The sequence below is a fragment of the Artibeus jamaicensis genome, unplaced genomic scaffold (genome assembly GCF_021234435.1).
Source record: "Artibeus jamaicensis isolate MK-2021 breed Jamaican fruit bat unplaced genomic scaffold, CSHL_Jam_final scaffold_1689, whole genome shotgun sequence".
NCBI lineage: Eukaryota > Metazoa > Chordata > Mammalia > Chiroptera > Phyllostomidae > Artibeus > Artibeus jamaicensis.
This window is the reverse complement of record NW_026522029.1, coordinates 14,888,780-14,911,964: the sequence shown is the minus strand read 5'-3', so window position 1 is coordinate 14,911,964 and position 23,185 is coordinate 14,888,780. Positions and strand designations below refer to the sequence as shown.

Genomic DNA, 23,185 nt, shown 5'->3' with positions numbered 1-23,185 from the left:
CCCTGGTGGCCACCCTGACAGGCGAGACAACATCGCTGACGCTTCTGGAAAGTGAAATGCGTTCCTTCATGGAGACGCCCAGCCTGCAGGGGAGAGACTTGTTTACGATCCGAGACTCTGCTCTCGGAGCTTCCCATCAGCAGCCAGCTCAGGCTGCAGGAAGCATGCCCCCCCACCCCCACCCCCACTCTGCTAAGCTAGGTGAGCGACTAAGCTTCCCCAGAGCAATGACTGGGAGTGGATCAGAGCCCCCAGCCCCACAAACCCATCCCGAGGCCTCAGCAAGCAAAGCTCAAACGGCAGCAGTCCCTGCAGGGCTCACGGAGCTGCCAGGCCTCAGCACCAGCACCGGCACCGGCACCAGCAGGCCGAGCTGCAGACGGGCCACAGCACTGTTCAGTTCTAGCCTCGATGGCCCCGTGCGGGCTCTCGGGGACCGGTCACCCACGCACAGACGGGTCCCTCCTGCTTCCACTTCCCTCGACATCAGGGTGAGGACAGGACACGGGTCGGACCCAGGAGCCACGCTGGGGCACTGAGGGGTCAGCATCAGGCCCCCCACTGCACCCACGTGGAGTGGAGTGGAGCCCCAGTGCTCTTTTTGCCCCGATGTTTTATCAAGAAAAATTCCCAACTTACAGAAAAGCCGAGACTGGTACAATGCACAGGACACTTGCACCTGGTTGTAACCGCGGGTGACGTTCTCCTGCCTGTGTTTTCCCTCCCTCCTGAGCTCAGTTTTCCCCCGTTTTTGCGGAGTCATTGAACCGTCGGCGGTAGATGTCAGGGCACCTCACCCCACAAACGCTTTGCACGGATTTCTTAACCGTGACCCACATGACCCTCGGAAGCCCAGCCTGACCACCCGTACATCCCGTTATCACGGCTCAGAAAGTCAAGTCACGCTACAGAATCACCGAGATCCGGCGTGTTTTCGGATTTGCCCAGTTTCACCCAACCAGTGTCTTTGTCCCCGTTTCAGTTTATGCTGTTGTCTCGGAAACCAGGTGAACACACTTCGCCTGGTCATCTCTTTAATCTAGATAATTTTCCCCTCAATGCTGCCGTTTTGTAGAATTCAGGCCGGTTCTCACAGAACACCTCACATTCTGGATTTGGGGGTTTATGATATAATTGAGCTTGTTCTGTGCTCCTGAGCTTCCTGGGCACCGGAAGTCTTGCCCAGACCTGGGCTAAACATCGTGTCGAGAACTCGGTGCTGGGTAGCCCACCCAGAACGGATCGGGGCACCCCAGGGTTCACGCGCACTGCCAGTGGGTTCACGCTCACCCAAAATGGTTTTGGTGCACCCTGGGGCACACGCTCACCCCGAAGTGGGTCGGTGCACCCCAGGGTTCAGGCTGTGACAGCCGCTCGGGCCTGGGGCCGGTGGGGAAGCAGGGAGCGCTGACCAGCGAGCACTGACCAGCGCCGTCTCCCCTCCCCCACAGAACATGTGCACCATCGAGGTGGAGCTGGAGAAACTGCTGGGCGAGTTCTGCATCAAGATGAAAGGTACGCTGGGGCTGCTCTGGTTCCTCGCAAGGACCTCGGCCCTCCCGCGTCTGCTAGTTCCCGGACGCTCCGAGCCTTCTCGCTCTGGACCTGCCTGCACCCTTAGAGGTTTATTACGGCAGCACCTCAGACACACGAAGGCAGAGAGACTCTTACAAGGAGCCTCCGTAAGCCCGTCCCCTACACTGAGTAATTAGCAGGCTCTCGCCCTGTTTCCTTCATCTGCTTTCTTTGTTTTTCCTTTGATGAGATAGAATCTTGTCTGTCGGTTAAGAAAGCGTAGACGTGGGCGTCCGCCCCTGCAGACTGCAAGACTCTGCTCCCACGGGGGCAGCCCCTCACGGAGCCGTACGCCCGCACCCCCGAGTCTCACAGAATGAAGGGGTCTGGGTGCGCCCAGTCCACCGTCAAATTCCCCCAGTCGTCTCGGAAATGCTTTGTACAGTTGATTTGTTCAAAGCGGGACCCAAACAGGGGCCGGGCCTCATGAGAGGTCATTGGGGAGATGTTTAGGGCTCCTTCCGTCTAAAACAGACCCCTCCCTGTTCTTCCGTCCCCTTGACTTGCTGTGGAAACTGTTCTCCCTCAGAATGTCCCAAAATGCTCTTGATTTCGCTGCCGGCCTCTTCCCGGTGTCATTCAAACTGGTCCTTGGGGCCCCATGTTCCCTTTAAACTACCCACCAGTTTTTTAATTTTATCGTATTTGTGCTAACCCCCCGCCCCCCAGAGGTCTGTACATTTCCTTCTTTCTGCCGGTGACTTTCTGGTGTTTACTCTGGACAGTCCCCACCTCGGGGCGTTTCTGACCGGGAGGCCACAGTGACCGGGCCCTGGGCTCAGCATCTGTATTCGAAGCCCATTCTTAAGTCCCACGGGTCCTCACCTGAGTCAGTGGTTCCGAAACCACGTGAGCCCAGCCCCACCCCAGCAAGTCGGGAGGAAGGGAGAGAGAGGGGGAGTGAGAAGCATCAGTCGGTTGCCTTCCATACGCGGCTGGACTGGGGATGGAACCCACAACCTTCTGGTGTACGGGACAGCGCTCCAACCCACAGAGCCACCCAGCCAGAAGTATGTCTGTGTTTACACGTACTCTCAGAGTGACTCTGTCAGCACCTGAATCCGGAAAACAGACACTTGCCCTCCCGCCCCGACTCGCGGGCACCGGCCACGCAGACTCCCGCACTGGTGCGGCCTCGAGTCCGAGAACCGCTCAGATCACACACGTCTCCCCGGGGATGCAAGGCCTGCCATATATCCCACCCCCATCTGCTGCTCACGCTCACCACAGGCACCGTTTGGGGTGGGGGACAAGTGCCCCACCTTCCCGATGGAATGTGGGGGTTCAGGCGCCCGCCCCAGAAGTCAGGCCGGAAGTCGGAGTCAGACCTGAAACTGACGCCCGGGGCCCCTGGTTCCTCCTACATCCCCAGCCGGTGACAGCAGGGCTGTCCCCACGCAGCTGAGTGGACCCAATGGAGTGCCACTCCCAGGATGGCACCTGGCACCCGGGCACCTGAGAGTGGGCGGGGACAAAGGGAGCCCTGCCCCCCAAGCCTGGAGCTGCAGGGCTGGTGGTCAGTGAGAGGGGGCTGTTGGGGGACAGACTATGTCCACTGGGGGACTGAGGACTCTGTGTCCCCTCCCTGTCCGTCTGCATCTCTGTCTCTTCTCTGTCCTGCCTGGTCCACGCCCCCGGTTTCTCTAGACTCGGGGTCCCCCCCAGGAGGTCTCTGGGGCCTGAAGCTGAGACGCTCCCTTCTCACTATAGATGTCCTACCTACACTTCCGTAATCTAACAGGAGAACTCGAAAATGCTCCGTGGAAACGCTCCCCTCTCGATAAAGAGAAGCCCTCTCCCACTGCCCGGAAATCTCCCAGTGAGGCGGGCGGTTAGCTACTTTCTTATCTGTTCTTCATTCTGGTAAAAAATAACCAACCGACACAGAAAAGGAGGATGTTTCATAACATCCTCAGACCTGGTAGCGCAGCTTCCTCCGGCCACACCTGTGCACACTTCCCTTTTCGCCCCTCCCCCAACACACAGAAACCCAGCTTGTGCGGGGGGCTGGGGAGGCAATGAGATAAAGACGATTGGTCAGCGCTGGGCTGTGTCCTGATGGGCTGCCCTTGGCCTGGAGAGCCACACAGTCTCCTGGAGGAAGTGGGCGCCTGAGCCACTGCCTTCTTTTCGGGGAAATAAGGGACCTGCTGGGCCAGGAGGGCAGGGCCAGATTGCTGGGGGTCCAGGACCAGAGGGTGGGTGCCTGCCGCTATCCTGTCCGGGCGGAGGAAGGCTCCCCCGCGACCTCTGAGTCTGAGCGTTGCTCAGCAGCTGTTACCCGAGGGCAGAGAAGGTTTGGAAATGACGAGTCTGAAACCCGGTTCCCAAAGGAAGCTCCGGGCAGGGACACCACACGCTGGGGAGCTGCCGCCATCTAGGGGCAGATCTGGCAAACGCAGGCGCTGTGGCCGCCTCCCTTCTCTCCCCACACCCTGCTGCTGGCAATGCCAGTGGGTTCAGTCTCACAGCTCAGCAGTGCTCTTCGTGCGTGGAAGGCAAAACACGCTGTGACGCTGCCCCCGTCACTCCGAGGGGGTGAAGTCACGTGTTAACTAATACAAAAGCAACCAAGATCTCGGAGGCCACAAATGTCAGGGTGAGCTGGCCTGGACACGCAGCAGGCTTTCAGGAAAGGTTAGACAACTCTGGCCGCCCAGGCCCTGTGTCCCGGAGGTGAAACCCCGTCAGTCACATGCTCCCATGAAACCAGCCCACGTGAAATGGGACAGTCTCTTTGTGTTGTGACTACACAAGGAACACGGCCGTGGAAAACCTCGAAACACAGGAAGAGCAGGGGTCCCCTTCTGCTGTCTGTCCCCCTCACGTGTGCAGAGCTGCTCTGTCTTTCGTATGGATGACACCTTTCGTATGCACCATGCAGGCCACAACGTAGCACCTGCATGTATATGCACCGCCACTCTCCCCCGAGCACCTACTGTGTGCCTGACACCTACTGTGTGCCTGACGGGTTGTCTTGCAAACCATCCCAGGGAGTGGACGCTGTTATCCCTCTTTCAAAGGTGAAGACAGCGGAGTTAGGTGAATGATACAGAGCAGGGTAGCTGGTAGGTAAATGAGAAGCCACCTGGGGGCTAAACCCTCCTCACGGCCTGCAGCTCCTTCCTGTGGGCTTGAACCGCCTTCTGCTGTCTGTGTATGGTGGGTGTCTGGAAAGTCTGCCTTGATTTCCAGATTGCTGCCCCAAAGCCTAGATCCCCACACGCAGTGAGCACTAAGTAATATCTAAAAAAGAAAGAGAAGTTGGGGTTCCTGAGATGCTCTGAGATAGTGCACACCTTGACTGAAGACCCGGCTGTCATGCCGTGTCTCAAATGTGAGCAGATCCCGTGAAAAGGGACTTACTGGGTGGGGCAGCAGAGGAGATGCCCCCCCCTCCTGTTGGTGGTGCAGGGGGTCTGCATTTGGTTGGTTGCTTTGCTTTGGCTTCTTTGTCCCTCGCTTGCTGTCGATGGTCATCTTTCGCGTTGGGAGATTTCCTAACGCGGTACAGGTTGGTATGGTGATTACACAGAGCAAGGAAATCCCTGGAGCGGGTGAGCTGGGGAAAGGCAGCGGACGAGTCTGCGAACCTCGGCCCAAACCGGAGGCCCCTCCGGAAATCGCACCTCTCAGGACAGAAAGGGAAGCAAGAGCTCGGGGTATTTCCGTGAGAATATTCGGGGCAGTTTTCCGTGATCCTGGAATCTGCCCGGACCTCACACCGGCCCAATGACACAGGGAGCTGCAGCCCGCGCGAAACAGCCTTCCAGGCCCGGAAAGCCCCTCCCACCCCCGGGAGCCCCTCCCACAGATGGGTGGCCCCAGACTTGGCTGCAGGAGTTCGCAAAGATCTGACCCTTGACCTGTCCCGAAGTCAGGGTGCGGTCGTAAAGATGGAGGTGTTTGCAGCTCACATCCCACCGCTTCTTGCAGGTCTGGCCGGCTTCGCGCGCCTGTGTCCCGGAGACCAATACGAAGTGAGTGTCCTGCGGCGCTGGGGTCTGGGTGGAAGGCTTGAGGGAGAGGGATCAGAGGTCGTCATTACACTTCTTAAATTATCTTTCTTCTTCACATGTTACTTTTGGGGGGAAATGAAGCCAACAAAAGTTTGTACAGCGATACATGACCCCCCCATGTCACTTTATCCAGACTCACCGATTTTTAACACGACGCTCTGTTGGCTGTATTATTATTGTCACTATTGCCATTGTTGTTGTTATTTTGCTGAGCCGTTCTAGAGTGAGGCGCTAACACCCTGACCCTTCACCCCTCAGTTCTTCTAAGAATGTGTCAACCGAAGAACGTGCAACACATAGGAAAGTTTTAGAAGGACTTATTTGCGCCCACATTTTGAGGAGTTGCCCAGAAGCCGGATCTCAAGGGGTGGAAAAATGCACCCGAGGAGGGCAATTTTTAGGCTTATTTATACATTGGAATCAAGGGGCCTGCTGGGAATCCACGGTCGTAGGTGAGGCGGGCGAGAGAAAGCAGAGCAGGGAAAGCTCTAGGATTGGCTAAACGGCAAAATGCAGAAAGAGATACTTCTCTCCTATTGGTGGGTCCGCGGTGGTTGACAGGCAACGTTCGCAGCACGTAGACGTGGCGCGCGGGCAGCGTTGAGAGAGTGGGTCGCCCTGCACTCTGCTGGGATGCTGAGTGCGCCCGGAGTTGATCCAGGAAAGAAGACCCCCCACGCGTCCAAGGCCCGTGACCCTCGACCCAGAAGGAGAGTGGGCGGGGCTCCCTCTAGGGGAAGACAGGCCTTTGCAGAGGAAGCTCCGACTAATAGCAAAGCAAAGCAAAGCATGTCCACTGTAATCAAAAATAAATTTAAAACGTGTACTTGTAAAGTAAAAAAAAAAAAAAAAGCTTTTTATCTTGCCCCCATTCAAAAGGGAACCTACATAATTTTTTATCTCCTCCCAAACGCTCCGTAATCAAACTTCTTGGGGAGAGGATCCCCTAAACATTCAAGGGCCTGCCGCCCAGGGTCAGGTTTCAGAGCTCTGGCCCAGCTCTGACTCTGTCATCCGGAGGGCAGATGTGTTACTTCTCGCTGTGACCGTGCTGTAGGTTTTAGCTGACGGGGGTGGGGGCCTCTGTCCTGACCAGAGACAGAACTGTGATGGGTGTGAGCCGCAGGCGGGGTGCGGTGGCCTTGACCGGAGAAAGGGCCCCCACCCGGCCTCAGAGCCAGAGCTCTCGCCCAGTTTCCTTTCTCCCGCTGGAGCTCCAGGGGAGCTGGAGGCCAGGACGGCGGGGCAGCCCCGGCCCTCAGGTGGTGCGGTTTGGTGGGACGGCAAGTGCGGGCAGCGGGACTCGCGCTGTCTGGTGTCTCCCCAGATTTTCATGAAGTACGGCCGGCAGCGGTGGAAGCTGAAAGGCAAAATCGAAGTCAACGGCAGGCAGAGCTGGGACCGAGAGGAAATGGTGTTCCTGCCCCTGATCGCTGGGCTCATCTCCATCAAGGTAGAGCGCCCCCTGGCCGTCAGGCGTCTCCCTGCACGGTGGTGACCATGGGGAGGAGGCTGCTCTGTAGCTGGCAGCTCAGGAGGGTGGGCCAGGGACACCGCCTCCAGTGTCAGCTGACCCGGTGTCCTACCTGCCGTCTCCACTCTCCCCCAAAGTCTTGCCCTCTCTCTCTCTCTGTAGGTCACAGAGGTCAAAGGGCTGGCGACCCACCTCCTGGTGGGCAGCGTGACCTGCGAGACCAAAGAGCTGTTTGCAGCCGAACCTCAGGTGGTGGCTGTCGACATCAATGACCTCGGCACCATCAAACTGAACCTGGAAATCGCCTGGTAGTAAGTAGTCTTTGTGTGGTTTCCTGAGTAGAAACACAGGCAACAGGCTGGGCTGGACCCTTGGCATCTGGGGAGCTTGCTCCGGAAGCCAGTGCTCAGGCCCCACCCCGACTCCCGGTGACGGCCTTGTGCAGGGCCACTCTCGGGGTGACGTTCCAATTCAGAGAAGCCTGCCTCTGTGCCATGGTCCTCGCTGATGTCCCGTTTTATAACAGTTCACCCTGCCTCCTGCCTGCGGGCCTCCCTTTAAACGTGCATAAGGAAGTAGGCCTCTCCAGTGAGCTGATGTGGAAGAAAGCGGTTCTGGGGTTAGGATGGACTTGAGCACAATGAATGAGGTGCTTCCTGGCCTGCGGGCCGGCGACCGTGACCACCTGCCCTCAGGGGGACCCGTTGTTTTCCAGTCCATTCGACCTGGAGGATTCGACCCCGTCCTTGGGCGCGGGGAGCAAAGCGGCCGCCCTGCAGAGGAGGATGTCCATCTACAGCCAGGGCACCCCGGAAACGCCCACCTTCAAAGACCACTCCTTCTTCGTAAGTGCAGTGGGATTTCTGGAGTGGGGACGTGCTTGGCTTCTCAGGACTTCCCAATGACGGGACTCTTAAGTTCCCCCTGCTCTGCTCCTGCGGGGACTCTCCCAGGTGTCTCCAGTCCACACACAGGCGTGAGCCTCTCTGCCTTCCCTGTCCCCTCCCCTGCGCTACCTGGGGCTTTGACAGGTAGACTCCCCCCAACCTTCTCTGAGATGAGCGTTTGAGAGACGGAGATGTTTTCATCAGAAACGCTTGCCCAAAGCTAACCCGTAACCTGGTGCTCTCCCCGCCCCTCCCCATCCCTCCCCATCGCTCCCCGCTCCTCCCCGGCTCCCGAAGAGATGGCTGCATCCTCCCCGAGACAGGCCCGGGCTGTCTGTCTTGAGGGCCTTGCGAGACTCGCTCTTTGCCAAGCTGCGCCGAGGCCACTCTCTGTGCGACCTGCCCTCCCTCAGGCTGAGGCCCAAGGCTGCGCGAGAGTCCTATGTGAGTGCGAGGCCGCTGCGCGGAGCGGCTCGGCTGGCGGCCCGTGTGCTCTGTGTGTCTGCCCTCGTGTCCTCCTCTCTGCCTCGCTCACTGGGTGACTGCGCCCACTGGCCTGTCCCCAGGCCGGGACACTCGGTGGAGAGGTGGTTTGTCTTTCTCTTCTAACGCTCCCTGCTGTTGCGCTGCGATGTGTCTCTGCTGTGGCAAAGGTATCCGTGGTCACCAGGGTTTCATTTTCACAAAACACGGGCGCGCCTGAGGTCAGAGAAGGTGTTCTGTCCCGGAGACAAGCTAGCCTTCCCAGTCTTTACGCACGGTCGAAAAACTGGTATTTGAGGAACTCAGGGGACTGAAACCCATTTTACAAGGGCGGTTTTTACTTAAAAAGGTTCTCGGTCTTATTTATTGTCATGTTTATACAAGACCCACTTAGTAAGAGAAATGAATTCGCAGTCGGGGATGCAATTGGTAACCACAGTGTGTGTGGTGTGCACTGCGTCACAGGGGAATGCACACGCACACACATTCACTTCCACACACACACACACAGCTCCTTTTAGAATGCACCCCCCTCCTCCCATGCACCCCCCAGCTGGATGCGGGAGGCGGCGTCCTGGCTGGGCCCCCCCATCACCTCACACCTGCACTGACGCACAGCACCCCCCGCCCCACTGCCCAGCGCCTGCTGCACAGGCAGAGCCCGGAGGAAACAAGCTGGGGTGCAGTGAGGAGCCTCCTCGCCCCCCCACACCTACCCTGGACTCTGAGGAGCCGGTTCAATAATCAGTAATGGCGGCTGCGACTCAGCCTGAGCGGCGGGTACACGCCCTGCTTGCAGGGGCTCCGTGAGAGCCCCCAGAGCCCCCGAAGGAATTCTCTGGTTCAGGTTGCCTCCCAGCCAGAGGAGCCTGGGGGCCGAGGTGACCTGGCCGCGGGGGTCAGGGGGTCAGGGTCCGGTGGCCCCAGACTCACTGGCGGAGGACATCAGGGATCTGTCTGTCTGTCTGCCCCCCCCCACACACACACAATGTTCCCCTTGATCTAGCACTTTGTTATTACCAGCACTGTTGGGATAATTCGATGCTTTATTAGTACAAAGAGAACACATTTACCTAAAAATCAAATCTGGAATCCAAGAGAGAGCATCCGTGTCCAAGGACCCGGCCTCAGATAACTAGAGAATGTCCCCAGCTCAGGCTGGACACTTGGACACCACCCAGCCCACAGGGGAAGGACGCTGACCCAGAAACCGCTCGATGGACCCTTCTTGGCTACCTGGATATTCCCGCCCTCTGTCTCCCAGTCCTGCCCCCCAGGGGCAGCCGCCTGACCTGCCTGGGGCTGCGCATGCGCAACAGAGCTCAGGCGCCCGGACGCCGGGTGGCGCTGGGTCCGCAGGCCTGGACGACAGACGCTCGGTGTGTCGGTCTCTCTCCTCTCGAAGACGCGATGCCAACGTCTCTCTTGGCCTGGAATCACCCGTGATGTGGTTACAAAATTCACACAGCATCCCAAGAGCTTGGGACTTGTGGGTAGAGATTTCCAAACAGTGATTTACAAGGACCAAAGTAGAGCAAAAGCATCGCGTCTTCTGAGTGAAATAGCGTGAATGTTGGAGCCTTTTCAGCTAGATGCCAAATAATAATCACCATAATAATTAATAAGTAAATAATGGTGATGTCACTCGTGACTGCGTCGGCCAAGTAGTGTGAAGTCCTGGGTGTAGGAACAATTTCCTTTCCAGGCGGCCAGCCCTTTCTGTGGAAAAAATAAAAATTTTGAAAGCCAACAAAATGTCAATGAACTTTCACCTATTCCACATGGAAACAGAGCTTGTAAAGGCTTCTTTTCTTTGGCCAGGTGCACACACACACAAAACCAGCAAACAAAATGCTACTACGATGCAAGTTCTGGGTTTTTATTTTAATGGGTTTATATTTTATCTGGAAGCCCACCACGCGCAATGCCTTGCTCGTAGTTAAAATAACAACTCGATGTGTCCCGGCTTGGTGTGGCTCGGTGGATTGAGTGCCGGACTGCAAAGCAAAGGGTCCCTGGTTCAATTCCCAGTCAGGGCACACACAGGTCTGTGTTGCAGGCTGGGTCCCCAGTAGGGGGCGTGCGAGAGGCCACCACACATTGATGTTCCTCTCCCTCTCTTTCTCTCTCCCTTTCCCCTTCTCTTTAAAATCATAACGCGATGCCTGTCTCCCCGCAGGCGAATCTGCCTGACGACATCTTTGAGAACGGAAAGGCCGCCCAGCAAAAAACGCCCCTGTCCCTCAGCTTCAGCGACCTGCCCAACGGGGACTGCGCGCGCCCCGCCAGCCCCGCTGGCGGCCGCCCGAGCGCGTGCGCGGCCAACCCCGAAATCACCATCACCCCGGCCGAGCGGCGTCCGGGCAGCCTGGCCTCCGAGAACGAGGGCCCCGACGACTCCGGCTCCGCGTCTTCCAGAAGCTCCTCGGGCGGCGGCCCAGGGCCCCGGGCTCCCCCGGAGGAGGAGGCGGAGGAGAAGGACCCAGAGGGGCCCGGGAGCGCGGAGGCCGGCCGTGCGCCCTCCGGCGCAGCGCCCGAGCGCCTGTTCCTGGAGAGGGAGGTGGCCGAGGCGCTGCTGCAGGAGTCGGACGAGGCCTCGGAGCTGAAGCCAGTGGAGCTCGACACGTTTGAAGGCAACATCACGAAGCAGCTGGTGAAGCGGCTCACGTCGGCCGAGGTGCCGGCGGCCGCGGAGAGGCTGCCGTTCGAGGGCTCGGTCGGAGGGGAATCGGAAGGCTGCCGCGCCTTCCTCGACGGGAGCCTGGAGGACGCGTTCCAGGGGCTCTTCCTCGCCCTGGAACCGCACAAGGAGCAGTACCAGGAGTTTCAGGACCTGAACCGCGAAGTGATGCGCCTGGACGACATCCTCAAAGTAAGTCCTTTCCAGGGACGCTGGGTTGGGCGGGGAGTCGGGCGTCTTAGGACGACCTTCTATTTCCGGTGGCGTCTTTTATTTTTCACCCTGTCCCATCGCAAGGCCCACATGTCATCACCATTTAAATGGCGTTGATTTTCACCAGCGGTAGCAAATACCACTTTTTATTTTCCTTATGACAGGTGAACTTAACAAACTAAAGCAGGGGTGTCCAACCCACCGCTGGGGGGGCCCACATGCCAGGAATTTTTTGCTTATCTTTGGGGGGGTGGGTATCAGGAAAATGAGGCATAGACCTTGTTTTGCTCATCGGTTTTCGTCAGTTGTATTTATTGGGCGGCCCGGGGGAGCACCTTTTCTTCCAGTGTGGCCCAGAGATGCCAAAAGGCTGGACACCCCTGCTGTAGAGTCTAAGGAACCTCTAAGCTTCGTCAGCCCCAGAGTTCTTCATCCCACTAGTGAAATGGTGGCCCTGGGGTCACCGTGATCTCATTAAGAGGTGGCTCTAGGAGTGTGTGCCGGGTTGAAGTCAGAGTGGGCGCCGGCCCCCAGCATCCCTTCCCCCACAGTTTTAAATAACGCGGCCCAGGAGGAGAGAAGGTGAATTTTCTCTCCCGAATCCCGCTTCTTGTGTTCTCTGCCTTTTCACTGGGATTTTTATCGCCAGAGAGAAGACAGCTGGGATCCTTTTTCTTGAAAGAGCCATTCTTTGGGGGCCTGTTCTGGAAGATAAGCTCCAAAATAAGGTCCCTGTGACCTGCTGGCACCCGACCACTGGGCACCACTGCCCCCCTGTGTGTGGCTGTCCTCAAACCCATCCTCCCCAGTCCCCCTGGAAGGATACTCCCTTGATCCCGCTGGCCCGGGTCTGGAAGGGAGCCGTGCCCAGAGCCAGTGACAACCCTGGTCCGTCGGTCCAGGGCCTCCCACGCTCACGACGGACTGATTCCTTTGTGGGCACAGCCTCCCGGGCACAGGGAAGGGCGTGCGGACCCTGCTGTCAGTGAAACTCAACCAAGAAGCACCCACTCGGGGCTCCTGCTTGAAGGCTGCTTGTCTAGAATTCCAGGAACAGCACCTTCTATCCCCACGGCAAGCTTTGCTCAGTGGGCCGCCATGTCCGATATCAGGGGCTAAGATGCCTTGGCCCCACCGGAAGCCGGCACCTTGTAGAGAGGCGCCCAGGGCGCTGCGTCGCTCAGGCCACCAGCAGACGCTGCGCGAGCCACCTGTTCGTGCAGGAAACACCTGGCGGCGACGAATTGCTCCCCAGAGTCATGTCAGTCTGCTGTCCTTCCCAAACCACCCTGCCGCCAAAGTCCTCCGAGGCCCCCTTCTTCGTGCAGATCAGCACTTAAACCCGTCCACCTCCTGCAGGACCGGGTGCCGCAGGTAACAGGTGTAAGAGAGAGGACTGCGGAAGCGGGGAGCCGTGCCCCCACCACGCACCTGAGTCAGGACGGGCCTCGGAGCTGAGCTCTGGGGCCGGGGCTTCGTCCGCAGCCAGAGTTAAAGCGTCGGCTTTTCCCTTCACATTCCTAGGATGCTAAACCCCCTGGAGAGGTGGAGGATGAGAGACTAGATGGTGCCGCCTCTTGGTCGGAGATCCCCGAGGGCGAGTGAGCAGCTCTGCTGTTAAAGGCCGTCCGCTCTGTGGCCCTGGGGTGTCAGACGCACACCCCTGCGCGGGCCACCCTGCCTGGCACTCAGAAGTCGGCAAGGAGCGCCACCTGCCTGGACGGAGGACACTTAGTTCTTCCAACTCGCAGGACTTGCCCCCTTCAGCCCGCTCCACCGTCCCCTTCCGTACTGGGAAGAGCCTGTGTCCACCTCTGCGCCCGTGGCCGCGGGCGTGGTTCTGTCTGTGATGTGTTTGTGTCTGCCCAGCACCCCAGGGGTCTCCGGGCTGCAGGCCTGGCCCCGTGGCCCGCGGCCCGGTCAGGGAGGTGTCGGGACACACTTCTTCACAGGCCGGGCTGCCTCTCCAGGTGCCCAGCCTTTCTCTCCTCCAGGCTCAAGGAGGGTCAGACGCTCTGAATGTAAATGAACCTGTAAAGGCCCCTTACCTGGGGAGCACGGGTTAGCGAGTGGCTCTGTCCCTGCTTCTGGGAGTCACCTTGTCAGCCTGCAGGCAGCTGCTCGGCCGGGAGCGGCTGTCTCGGGGGAACGAGGCCGTGAGGAAGGAGACACGGCCCGCCACTCTCTCTGTCTCCATTGGGTCGTCTTACCTGGGGTTGAGCTCTAGGCAGAGAGGCATGGAGGTCCTGCTTCCCAGGGCTTTTTGGTTGTATGTTTTCTCAAACTTTTTGTTAATACGAATTTCAAACAGAAGTATCGCGAACATGTAACAGATTCCGATGCCGCTCCCCGCCCCCACCCCGGCTGCCACCGTGCCCGACTCATGGCCAATGTCATCGTCTGTTCTACCTGCTTCCTTCCCTCTGCACTGTTTTGGAACAAATCCCACATGCTGTGCCATTTGACTCATGGTTGTTCTTTTTTTAATATGAAGACTTTAAATGTGTTTTTTAATGCCAATAAAGTAAAATAAAACAAAGCCTGTCCCCTGTTGGTTGGAGCGGGTGTTGAGTTTCCCACTCAGGAGGTGCTCATGGTATTCCCCTGGGGCTGCTGAAGGTGTCCCCCGGGAGCTGCTGACGGTCCCGTCCTGGGCTGCTGATGGTGTCCCCCCAGGGCGGCTGACAGTCCCCTGGGCGCTGCTGACGGTGTCTGGTGCCCTGCCTCCGCAGTGCAAGCCCTCTGGAAGCCGCAGCACGCCCTCCAGCTTGAGCCTGACTGTGGAGAGCGCACTAGAGAGCTTCGACTTCCTGAACACATCTGACTTTGACGAGGAGGAGGAGGAGGATGACGCTGAGGAGGGGGGCACGGTCGGAGGAGGCGCGGACTCCGTGTTTTCAGACACAGAGACTGAGAAGAATAGGTGAGCCCCGCCTGGCATCCGTCTCCTGTCCTTCTTGAGTTGCACGTGGCCCTCCCACCTCTTCCCTCCCTCACCTCCCCTCCAGGCCGCCAGGGCATCTCTGCAGGGGCCTAAGCTCATCAGTGCCCGTCAGAGCCAGGTGGAGCCTTAGAATGGAAGCGAGGCTGGCCAATGAGTCGCTGGACCTCCGGCCCCGCAGGGGGCGCCGGCCTTCCCCGGGCTGGGCACGTGGGTGGGAGGGAGGAGGCCGGTGAAACTGTCGCCTGCTCCGTGGGCTTCCTGGGCCTCAGAAGACAGCTTGGAGTTGGTGTCTTAACTTCAGGGAAGCAAAACAAACTGAATCACTGAAAAAAAAAGAAAAAAACTTTCCCGAAGGTGAGGGCAGACTCGCCGCCCATCAGACTCTGGCCCCCCCCAAACCTCCCTGGGGGCGGCGGTTACATTGTGGGTGTGTTGCTGACCCCAGAGGGTGTCTTTGTCCAAAAGAAAATGTGGAAAATTAGAACGCGTCCCCTGAGCACATCCAGGGCGGGACCGAGAAGGGGCATCGCGAATCCGCTCCACACGGAGCCGCTTGTCGCTCAGTGGAACTTGCGAGAGGCCGCTCAAACCCAGAATCTCCCTGCGTGCCCGCCCCCGTGGGCTGTCGCCGGAGGGATCAAGGCCAGGCACCGAGCTGCACTGTGCCCCCTGCTGGAGGCAGCACGTCAACAACAAGCCAGTTCTTGCACCTGCCCTGGAGCCTGACGTTAAATGTGCCTGATCGAGCCGGTCTTAGTATCTGGCGTCAGCCGCGTCGGGACGCGGTGAACTTCGGGCTTGTGTTTGAGACACGTGCCGACTTCCCTGTGTTCACGGTCAGGACCTAAGCCCGGGGTCTTCTTTCCTCTCGGGGGCAAATGTGACCTCAGTGGCTCCCAGCGCCTGTTGGTGCCGACGTCCGTAGCCTGTGTGGACTGGGTCACTGCCCGGCCCCATGAACTTGGGCATCAGGTCATGGTCTCTGCCAGCCATTCCGTCGCGTGTGAAACGAGACAGCCCCCTCCCAGCACCCAGACTCATTTCCGAATAAAGTAACCCAGGCAGCAGATCTAGTTTTAAATGTCAGTGCCCCCCCACGACCTCACTGCTGGACCATGGGGCTTACACACAGCCCGAGAGGCAGGAGGAAGCCACGCCTCCGACCAGCCAAACACCCGCTCAGCTCTCGTCCCGAGTGGGGGGTCCGGCCTCTGCTCGGCAGCTTCCCCTCCTTCTCTGCAGGTGGGAGCTGGCGGAGATCACGCTCAGCGGGGCTGCTCTGGGGAAGCCAGGGATGTGGGGACAGTTTACGCCCAGACATTGGGCCGGTCGCCCCCTGGCAGGTGCTCGGGAGGCACGTTTACAAGCCCTGCAGGGGAGACGCTCTGCAAAGGGCTCCAAGGGCACATTTACTCCCCGCGTAGTGGGCGAGTTCGAGTCCCCAGAGAGCTGCGGGAGCAGTTTGTCCGTGTGATTCTTTCCCACGCGAGCCGCGCTGCACTGGGCGGAGGGAAGAAGTGGTTCCCGAAAGGCAGGCGGTGGCCGTGGGGGCCTCGGGCCTGCCGCTCGTCCAGCTGACCGCTGTCCACGTGCCGCCCCCACAGCTACAGGCCGGCGCACCCGGAGGCCAGGGTGCACGTGAGTGAGGCGCTGACGGAGGACACGGGCGTCGGGACCAGCGTGGCCGGCAGCCCCCTCCCGCTGACCACGGGCAACGAGAGCCTGGACGTGGCCATCGTCAGGCACCTGCAGCACTGCACCCAGCTCGTGCAGGTAGGGCCGCGGGGGTGGGGGGCCAGGGCGGTCACGACCCTGAGGGGCCTGTGCTGCTTCTGGGGCTGCCGGGGACTCGAGGGGTCCGCCACCAGAGACAGCCCAGCTCAGAGGGGACCCAGCTCAGAAACTCGGGCGGCGCCCCGGCCGGGCAGCTCTGTGGGCTGGAGCGCCGTCCTGGGCACCAAAAGGCTGTAGGTTTGATCCCCATTCGGGACACGTACGGAGGCAACCAGTCCGTGTTTCTCTCTCACATTGATCTCTTTCCCTCTTCCTTTCTCTCTCTAAAATCGTAGAAACATATCCTCAGGCGAGGACTGAAAAGAACACATTTTTTAAAACCCTGATGGGTGTGCCCATCCCCCCCCCGGGCCCCGAATGCCAGTGAGAAGGATGCGGTTAGCTGTCACTCCAAAGCCACTCAGTAATAGATGGAAATACGTGATTAAGAAATAAAAAAGAATTTGCTTTCTGCCACCTCCAAGTGGGCTTTGAAAGCCGCTGTTACGCCGCACAGGCCAACGGGAAGGCACCGGGGAGCGGCCCAGCACCCGGGGGGCTGAAAGCCGCGGAGTGCGGGCCTCCCGCTTGGATAAGTGCCAATTACCAGCAGGACCAAACACTTTGCCAGCCATTAGCCACCCCAGCGAGCTGTTATCTGGGACTCTGTGGAGCTTATTTTTCTTCTCAGATCAAGCTGTTTACCACTTAAAATTTTGCAACAGTGTACCACGTTTTGAAATCCTCCCCCCCAGTGGCAGGAAGTGCCCCCCCACCCCCACCCCCAGGCTCTGCTTCAGTCCTTCCTCCTCGCCTGGTGGCGGGTCTCCCACTCCTCTCCCACCTGCACCTGCTCTTCCCCCAGCTTTCGGAGATGCTCGGGGAACAGGAAGAGAGAGGGAAAGCAAATGAATGACGTATCAGGGGGTGGGCCGGTCGGGGGTGCAGGGAGAGAAGGAAGGGGGACCCACTGGAAGACCAGAGGCGGGTGAGGAGGAGGCTCTGGGGAGGCCAGCCGTGGGCGGTGCCTGTGAGGGACGTAGAATCCCTTCTCCTCCCCGACGTGGCCCCAGACCGCTGATGTGCCGCCGAGGGGGCTGGTCCGCAGCCACCCTCCCGACACTTGCCCCCCACCCAGCACCCACTGGCCCCCTGGTGATCTTCTCTGTTGACTGTGGGGTTCACAAGTCGAGGTGCTGAGCCAATCCGGCGGAAGACCGGGTTCTCTTTTCCGGCCCAAATGGGCGAGAAAGTTGTTCTGCACTTGTTGCCATTTGAATGGGGTGGTTCTCACAGCGCCATTCCTCGCCGAGGCTGAGACCGTGCCCAGCAAACTGCCTGTTCCCCTTCGTGGCCGTCAGGGCCTCCCACCTGGGGAGGAGGCCTCCCTCCCCATCACAGGGACGACTCCGGGCGCGGTGTTCGGGGCAGTGCCTGTCCCATGACCTGGCCACGGTTACAGCCACTCACCTCCTCCGTGGTGCGTTAAACACTAGAAGAGCGGAAGAGGCTCTAAAGATGAACGGGGGAGTGAGGATTGAAATGCTAATGTTTAACTCGCACCCACTCCTGAACCAGTGAGTTTCCGTGTTTACTTGGTGCATCTCTGCAGGGAGTTGGAAATGGACATCCCGTCCGGGTTGTAGTGCCTGTGGTCACATTTAAAACAAAGTAGTTCAGTCCTGGCCGGTGTGGCTCAGTGGGCTGGAAAATCCTGTTTGTCTTCAAGGCCAAATGCGTTCGGCAGGGCAGGACAGTGGCACGGGTGTGCGAACCGCGGCTCTGCCCGCCAGGTGGGCAGGAGGCACAAAGGTAGATTCCCCGGCACAGGTGTCCGGTGCTTTCCCTTCTCTGGCTTCTGACCTTCACACAGGTCAGTCACTCACTGTGTGGGCGACCTGGGTCAGCTTCCTTAACCTCGATGTGCCTCAGTTTACCTCTCTAAGACGAGGTCTCTGGGTCATAGTGAGAGAGAAGGTGAACCTGCACAGGCCCAGGGCTCTGACCAGCGTCCGGTCCCCGAGCTCTCCTGGTTACGGCAGGAGAGCCGGACCGAGATCCTGACCATCACTCAGAAACTCCTGCACATTTGGCGGACGCACCGATATGCAACCTGAGTGTGCCCCCCACGCTCCTTAAGAGGGTTTATGAATGTACAGTGGCCTGCCAGCAACACTGCTAAAAAATTCCAGGATTTACACGTAGGCGCCAAAAGCCCTCCAAAACTTTAAAGCGGCAAAAGCCTGTCTGAGTATGTCGGGAACCGGGAGCGTCATTGCGAGGAAATGAGGGCACCGTGGGAGTTCAGTCGGCGTCAAGGTCAAGGCCAGGAGGGAGAGCACTGCGGACCACATAACGGAGACAAAGCTTTTGTGTGTTTTCTCAGCAAATCGTTTTCTCGAGCAAAACCCCCTTGGTGGCGAGGAGCCTCTTAGCGAAGCTTTCCAGTCAAGTCCAGGTGATGCGGCGCCTGGCAGCCGTCAGCGAGGAGAGTGTCGGGAACGTGGGCTCCGTGGTGGAAGGTGAGTCCGGCAGGGCCGCCGCCCGCCTCCGCTGCGCCTGCTCTCTGCTCCGCCACAGGACGGGCAGCAGAAGGGCACTCACAGAGCGGGGGTGTCGGGGCGGTCCCCACAGCTGTGTGGTCTCGGTAGCACCCGCTTCTGCTCTCAGAGTCAAACTGCGCCCACCCCTGGTCCCGTGGGGGCCTCCACGTCTGGTGGACGGACACTAGAGGACAAGCAGAGCCCACGTCACCCCCAGGCTGTGTCACAGGCCACATCTGCCCGTGCGGTTCCAATGGGGGACACCTGACTAGGGGGTTCCTGACCTCACGGAGTTGCTGGAGCAGCTCCCACGGCGGCCGCAGGTCAAATGCAGGATGTTCCAGGGCCTGACAGGGACCCACGGCCTTGGTGGGTGGGGGTCCCTGGCAGAGAGTTTCGGGTGGGGAGCTTGTCCGGGGGAAGATGCCTCTGAGCTGGCCTTTTGTGGAGACCAAACCCGCCCCCCTGCCTTTCCCACGTTGGCTCTTCAGCGGGAACAGCAGGGCACAGCCCCGCTGGCTCTCTCTGAGGGAGCCAGGGCAGCCGGGGGGGGGGGGTCTCCCTGTGCACGCTGCCCCCCGCGTCTGACCCGCCAGGAGCAGGGGACCTTGGCAGGTGTCCTGAAAAGGGGCAGAGCGGTGCCCTGACCCTGTGCGTCTGTGCTGTGACGTCACAGGAGGCGAGGGCACAGGGCCTCTGCCCACTGCCCAGGCTGCGTGCGCTCCTCCTCACAGTGTCCGGGTCCCTGGGCCACCTGCAGACCAGCAGTCTTTAAAAACAAAAGGAAACAGCCCTGGCTGGTGTGGCTCGGTGGCCCGAGTGCCAGCCCACGAACCCATGGTCGCCGCCAGTTCAGTTCCCAGGCAGGGCACAGGCCTGGGTGGCAGGGCAGGTCACACCCCCAGTAGGGGGCGTGCTAGAGGCAACCACATATCTGTGTTTCTCCCTCCCTCCCTGAGTCTAAAAGTAAAATAAATGATCTAATTGTTGTAAAACCACCAAACCATCAAACGGCGGGCGGCGCAGCCTCCCCGGCCCCACGGGCCCTCCCCCGCCCCCACACGGGCCCTCCCCCCGCCTCACCGCCCTGCTCTCTCCCCAGCCATCCCCGAGTTCCACAGCAAGCCGCCCCTGCTGTCCTTCTGGACCCAGTGCTGCGGCTCGGCGGGCGCCTACCACAGCTCAGCGGACAGGGTGCTCCGGCAGCTGGAGGCCAGCTTCGCCGCGGCCGTCAACCGGGACTACCCGGGACTCGCAGACCCAGGTGGGCCGGCGGGCGGGGGGCAGCGCTCAGAACCGGGGACCCCTTCCCGCCCCTTGGCCGCCCCGACGCGGCTTCCCCGGCCCCGACCGCACCGAGGAAGAAAAATCGGACGTGCTCTGCTTCTGACGGCAGCGGTGACTGTGCAAAGCGCGGTGTTTCCCTACCGTCGTGCGGCGATGTCGCCAGCGCGGGGGGGCTGTCCGAGGGCGTCACCGGCCACTGCACTAAATAAAGCCCCCCCTTCCCCCCACGTCCAGCAGTTCCGCTCCGCACCGAGACAAGTGCGTGCTTGTGCTGACAGAGGAGGGCGGGTGTGCTGGGAGGTGCGCAGCGGCTCTGCAGACGAGCCCAGCTCGGGGAACAACCCGGTGCCCGTCAGTACGGAGCAGAGGAACCGCCATATATTCGGGCACCGGGGTGTCCCACCGCGGTGGGCGAGAGGGACAGGTTACCGGTGCAGGTGCCGCGTGGGATGAATCCCACGGACCTTCCCACACGTGAAAGGGGTCGGCACCAACTGCTTACTCAGCAGTTTCACGGAGACCAGGGTCAGGACCGGGCCAGGCTGACCTGGAGATGGGGGAGGGGCACGAGGACACCTGCCGGGGCCCCCGTGGTTGTCACGCAGGTGTGTGGGTCACACAGGTGGTCGCTGTACCCTGAGGGTTAGTCCAGGTGAGCTCCTCACTCTGTCCTGTTCCACAGTGAGAAAAGGAACGAGGGATGAACAAACGGTCGTATTTCTGAAAAGCTGCTTCTCGCCTTCTCTTTCCAAACAGTGTTCCACACCCTGGTGTCCCAGATCCTGGACCGGGCGGGGCCCCTGTCACCCTCCAGCCTGTCCTCGGAGGTCATCACCGTGTTCCAGTACCACGGCTACTTCACCAGCCACGGCGTGAGCGACCTGCCGGGCTACCTGCACCAGCTGGCCCAGCAAGGTGGGGCGTGCCTTCGGAGACGCGGTCTCCGGATTGATGGGGGGTGGCCTCCGTCTTCGGGGGTCATAGTCTTTAGTTGCGTTTTTAACTAGGGCAGTTATTTATAAAACAGTGAAATTACAAGAACATCTCCAGCAGGAGAAATAGGAGATTAAAGCAAAACAAAAATTCTCTATTCACATATGTGTCCCTTGGGTGGAGGATTCTGCTTTGTCACCACAACGGGAAGTTGGCTTCAATTTCCCACCTGTACTGGCCACACACACACCTGCCCTGATGCTTCTGTGGCTGACAGAGGGTCCCTGCCCCAGAGTCCTGACTCACGGGACACAGTTTGTCCAAGTGGGACCCAGAAATCCTGCTTTTTGTCGGTCTCCATACTCCAACCACTGCCGGGACTCCACCACGCCCGGGGGAAAGCAGAGGTGGGGTCCCTGGGGCCCCGGTTTTGCCCGAGGGACGTGGTGGAAGACAAGCTTGCTGTGTCGGGAAGACCGTAACACGCGTTTGCTTGGATTTCTGTCACAGTGTGTTTTCACATTTGATGGTGTAGCTCGTCAGTGAGTTATTCTCGTAGCCGTTAGCCGTGGAGAGCACGTCCACTTTCCCACGTGTGACCTGCCATGTGCCTCCACGGGCTGTTGGAGTGACCTGTCCTGTTCTCACTTGGGGAAGACACGCTGTCTGTCATAGGCACCTGGGTCTGTCCCTGCGGATTCGCCAGACCCTTGCTGACAGCGGTAATTAGCTCTGTGCGGTCCCCGCCCCTGACCCCCCGCCGCCCCTCCAGTCTCCCTGGTGCAGAGCCTGCCGTCGCTGAGGGAAGACAAGCTGCTGCAGGCGGTCGGCGGCCTCACCGCCCACAGCCTCCCGGCCCAGCAGGAGGTGCTCCGGACGCTGGCCCTGCTCCTGACCGGCGGCCACAGCGGCGTCAGCCAGGCCGTGCGGCTCCACCTGGCCGAGGCCGCCAGAAGCGAGCACTTCAGGGAGAAGGTAGGCAGCGACCCCACAGCTGCGGGTCGGAAGCGCCCTCGTTTCCCATCACCTGCTCTGAACAGGTGGCCATTTTCCTTCTGGATCATAATTGGCTTCTGCTTATGAATGGTGCCTACTCTGTGAAGCAGTTTTTCGAAGTTGAAATTTACCTTTCAACGACCGTTGGCACTCAGCACTATCCTACAGGACTGTCAGGCGTACGGCACTGCGGTTAGGCATTTGTATAGTCTACACGGTGGTCCCCTGGTGAGACTGGTGCCCACCGGTCACCGCACAGAGTTCTGACGCTGTTGCCGACTGTTGCCTGTGCTGAACTTCACATCCCCATGAAAAACGATGTGAACTACAAAACTGTGTTGTGATACTTAAGTGTCCGTCCATGTACTGAATTTTTAAAAAAGACAGCCCTTTAAATAAACAAGAATCGTGCTGGTTCTTTGCCCTGAAGGTCATGCATAGTGTCTTTACCTGTAGCCTCTCTCGGGCAGTAAAAGTGACACAGACCTTTACCACAGCCACCAAGCGTGTCCTCACGCTGTCCCCCCTTCCGCCCAGGCTGTGCTCTACTACTGTGAAGCCCTGAGCGCGCCGGACCTGCAGCTGCAGAAGGCAGCCTGCTTGGCCCTGCGAAGCCTGCAGGTGAGGCCGGCGAGGGGTGGGGCCGGGGCCGTGGGCGGGACACCTCTCCATGTGTGTGTCTTCCCCAAAAGAGAGAGGAGGGGACGATTCATCCGGTGGCACTGGGTACAAAAACGGACCGTGCAGACCGTGCAGAGGGCTGCAGTCCAGCATGCGGGTGGTGCCCAGACCGGCCCCTTCCTCCTGGGGGCAGTGCTCTGCACCCAATGAAGGACTCTTTCCAAACCCTGCCCGGCTGTGAAAGCCAGGGTGGTGCAGGGCTCCTCGCCCACGCCCACCCCTGGACACAAGCAGCAGCGCCCGAGGTTCTCAACCCAGGGGCCCCCAGTGCTGGTCCCCGTCCACCCACCGGCAGATCGCCCGGGGTCCAGCCATGCCACCTTCTGGCCCCCAGCACTGCCACCTCCGGGTTGTGAGCCCAGCTTTCTCCCAGGAATAAAACCCTAACCTGTGTCCATGATCAGCTCTCCTGAACCCCAGCGGGAGGGAGCCTGCGTTTGGAGCCGCCCCCCCCCCCCGCAAGTTCTCCCTGGGCACCAGCTACTCCCCGCACTTCCCGGCCCCGTCTTCCCGGCCCCCCCCCCGTTACCCAGCAGGGGCCACCCCAGACTCCACCCGTCTCACCCCGGCTCCCGTCTCCTGGATCCGAGAGGAGCCCACAACCGCCTCCCAGCAGCGACCCCCCTCTCGTCCCCTTCCTCCCTCAGCCCCATTCTGTAGACCCGATTCCTGAACAGCCCCCTGGGGCACCCCAGAA

General features: G+C 59.8%; 1 protein-coding gene across 6 annotated transcripts in view; it reads left to right on the top strand.

Annotated features, from left to right (window-relative positions):
* Positions 1–23,185, top strand: part of RIPOR2 (RHO family interacting cell polarization regulator 2) — a 112,531-nt gene that overhangs the window by 86,038 nt on the left and 3,308 nt on the right. For 3 of the 6 annotated variants that reach the window (XM_053655872.1, XM_053655873.1, XM_053655874.1), the window contains exons 8-20: positions 1,452–1,515; positions 5,512–5,555; positions 6,922–7,047; positions 7,231–7,379; positions 7,784–7,913; positions 10,618–11,310; positions 14,064–14,254; positions 15,880–16,048; positions 18,435–18,570; positions 19,694–19,855; positions 20,635–20,793; positions 21,584–21,786; positions 22,345–22,428. In XM_053655872.1, the coding sequence (XP_053511847.1) occupies positions 1,452–1,515; positions 5,512–5,555; positions 6,922–7,047; positions 7,231–7,379; positions 7,784–7,913; positions 10,618–11,310; positions 14,064–14,254; positions 15,880–16,048; positions 18,435–18,570; positions 19,694–19,855; positions 20,635–20,793; positions 21,584–21,786; positions 22,345–22,428 (2,310 nt within the window). The other 3 variants (XM_037152936.2, XM_037152937.2, XM_053655875.1) reach the window with 3 other exon arrangements.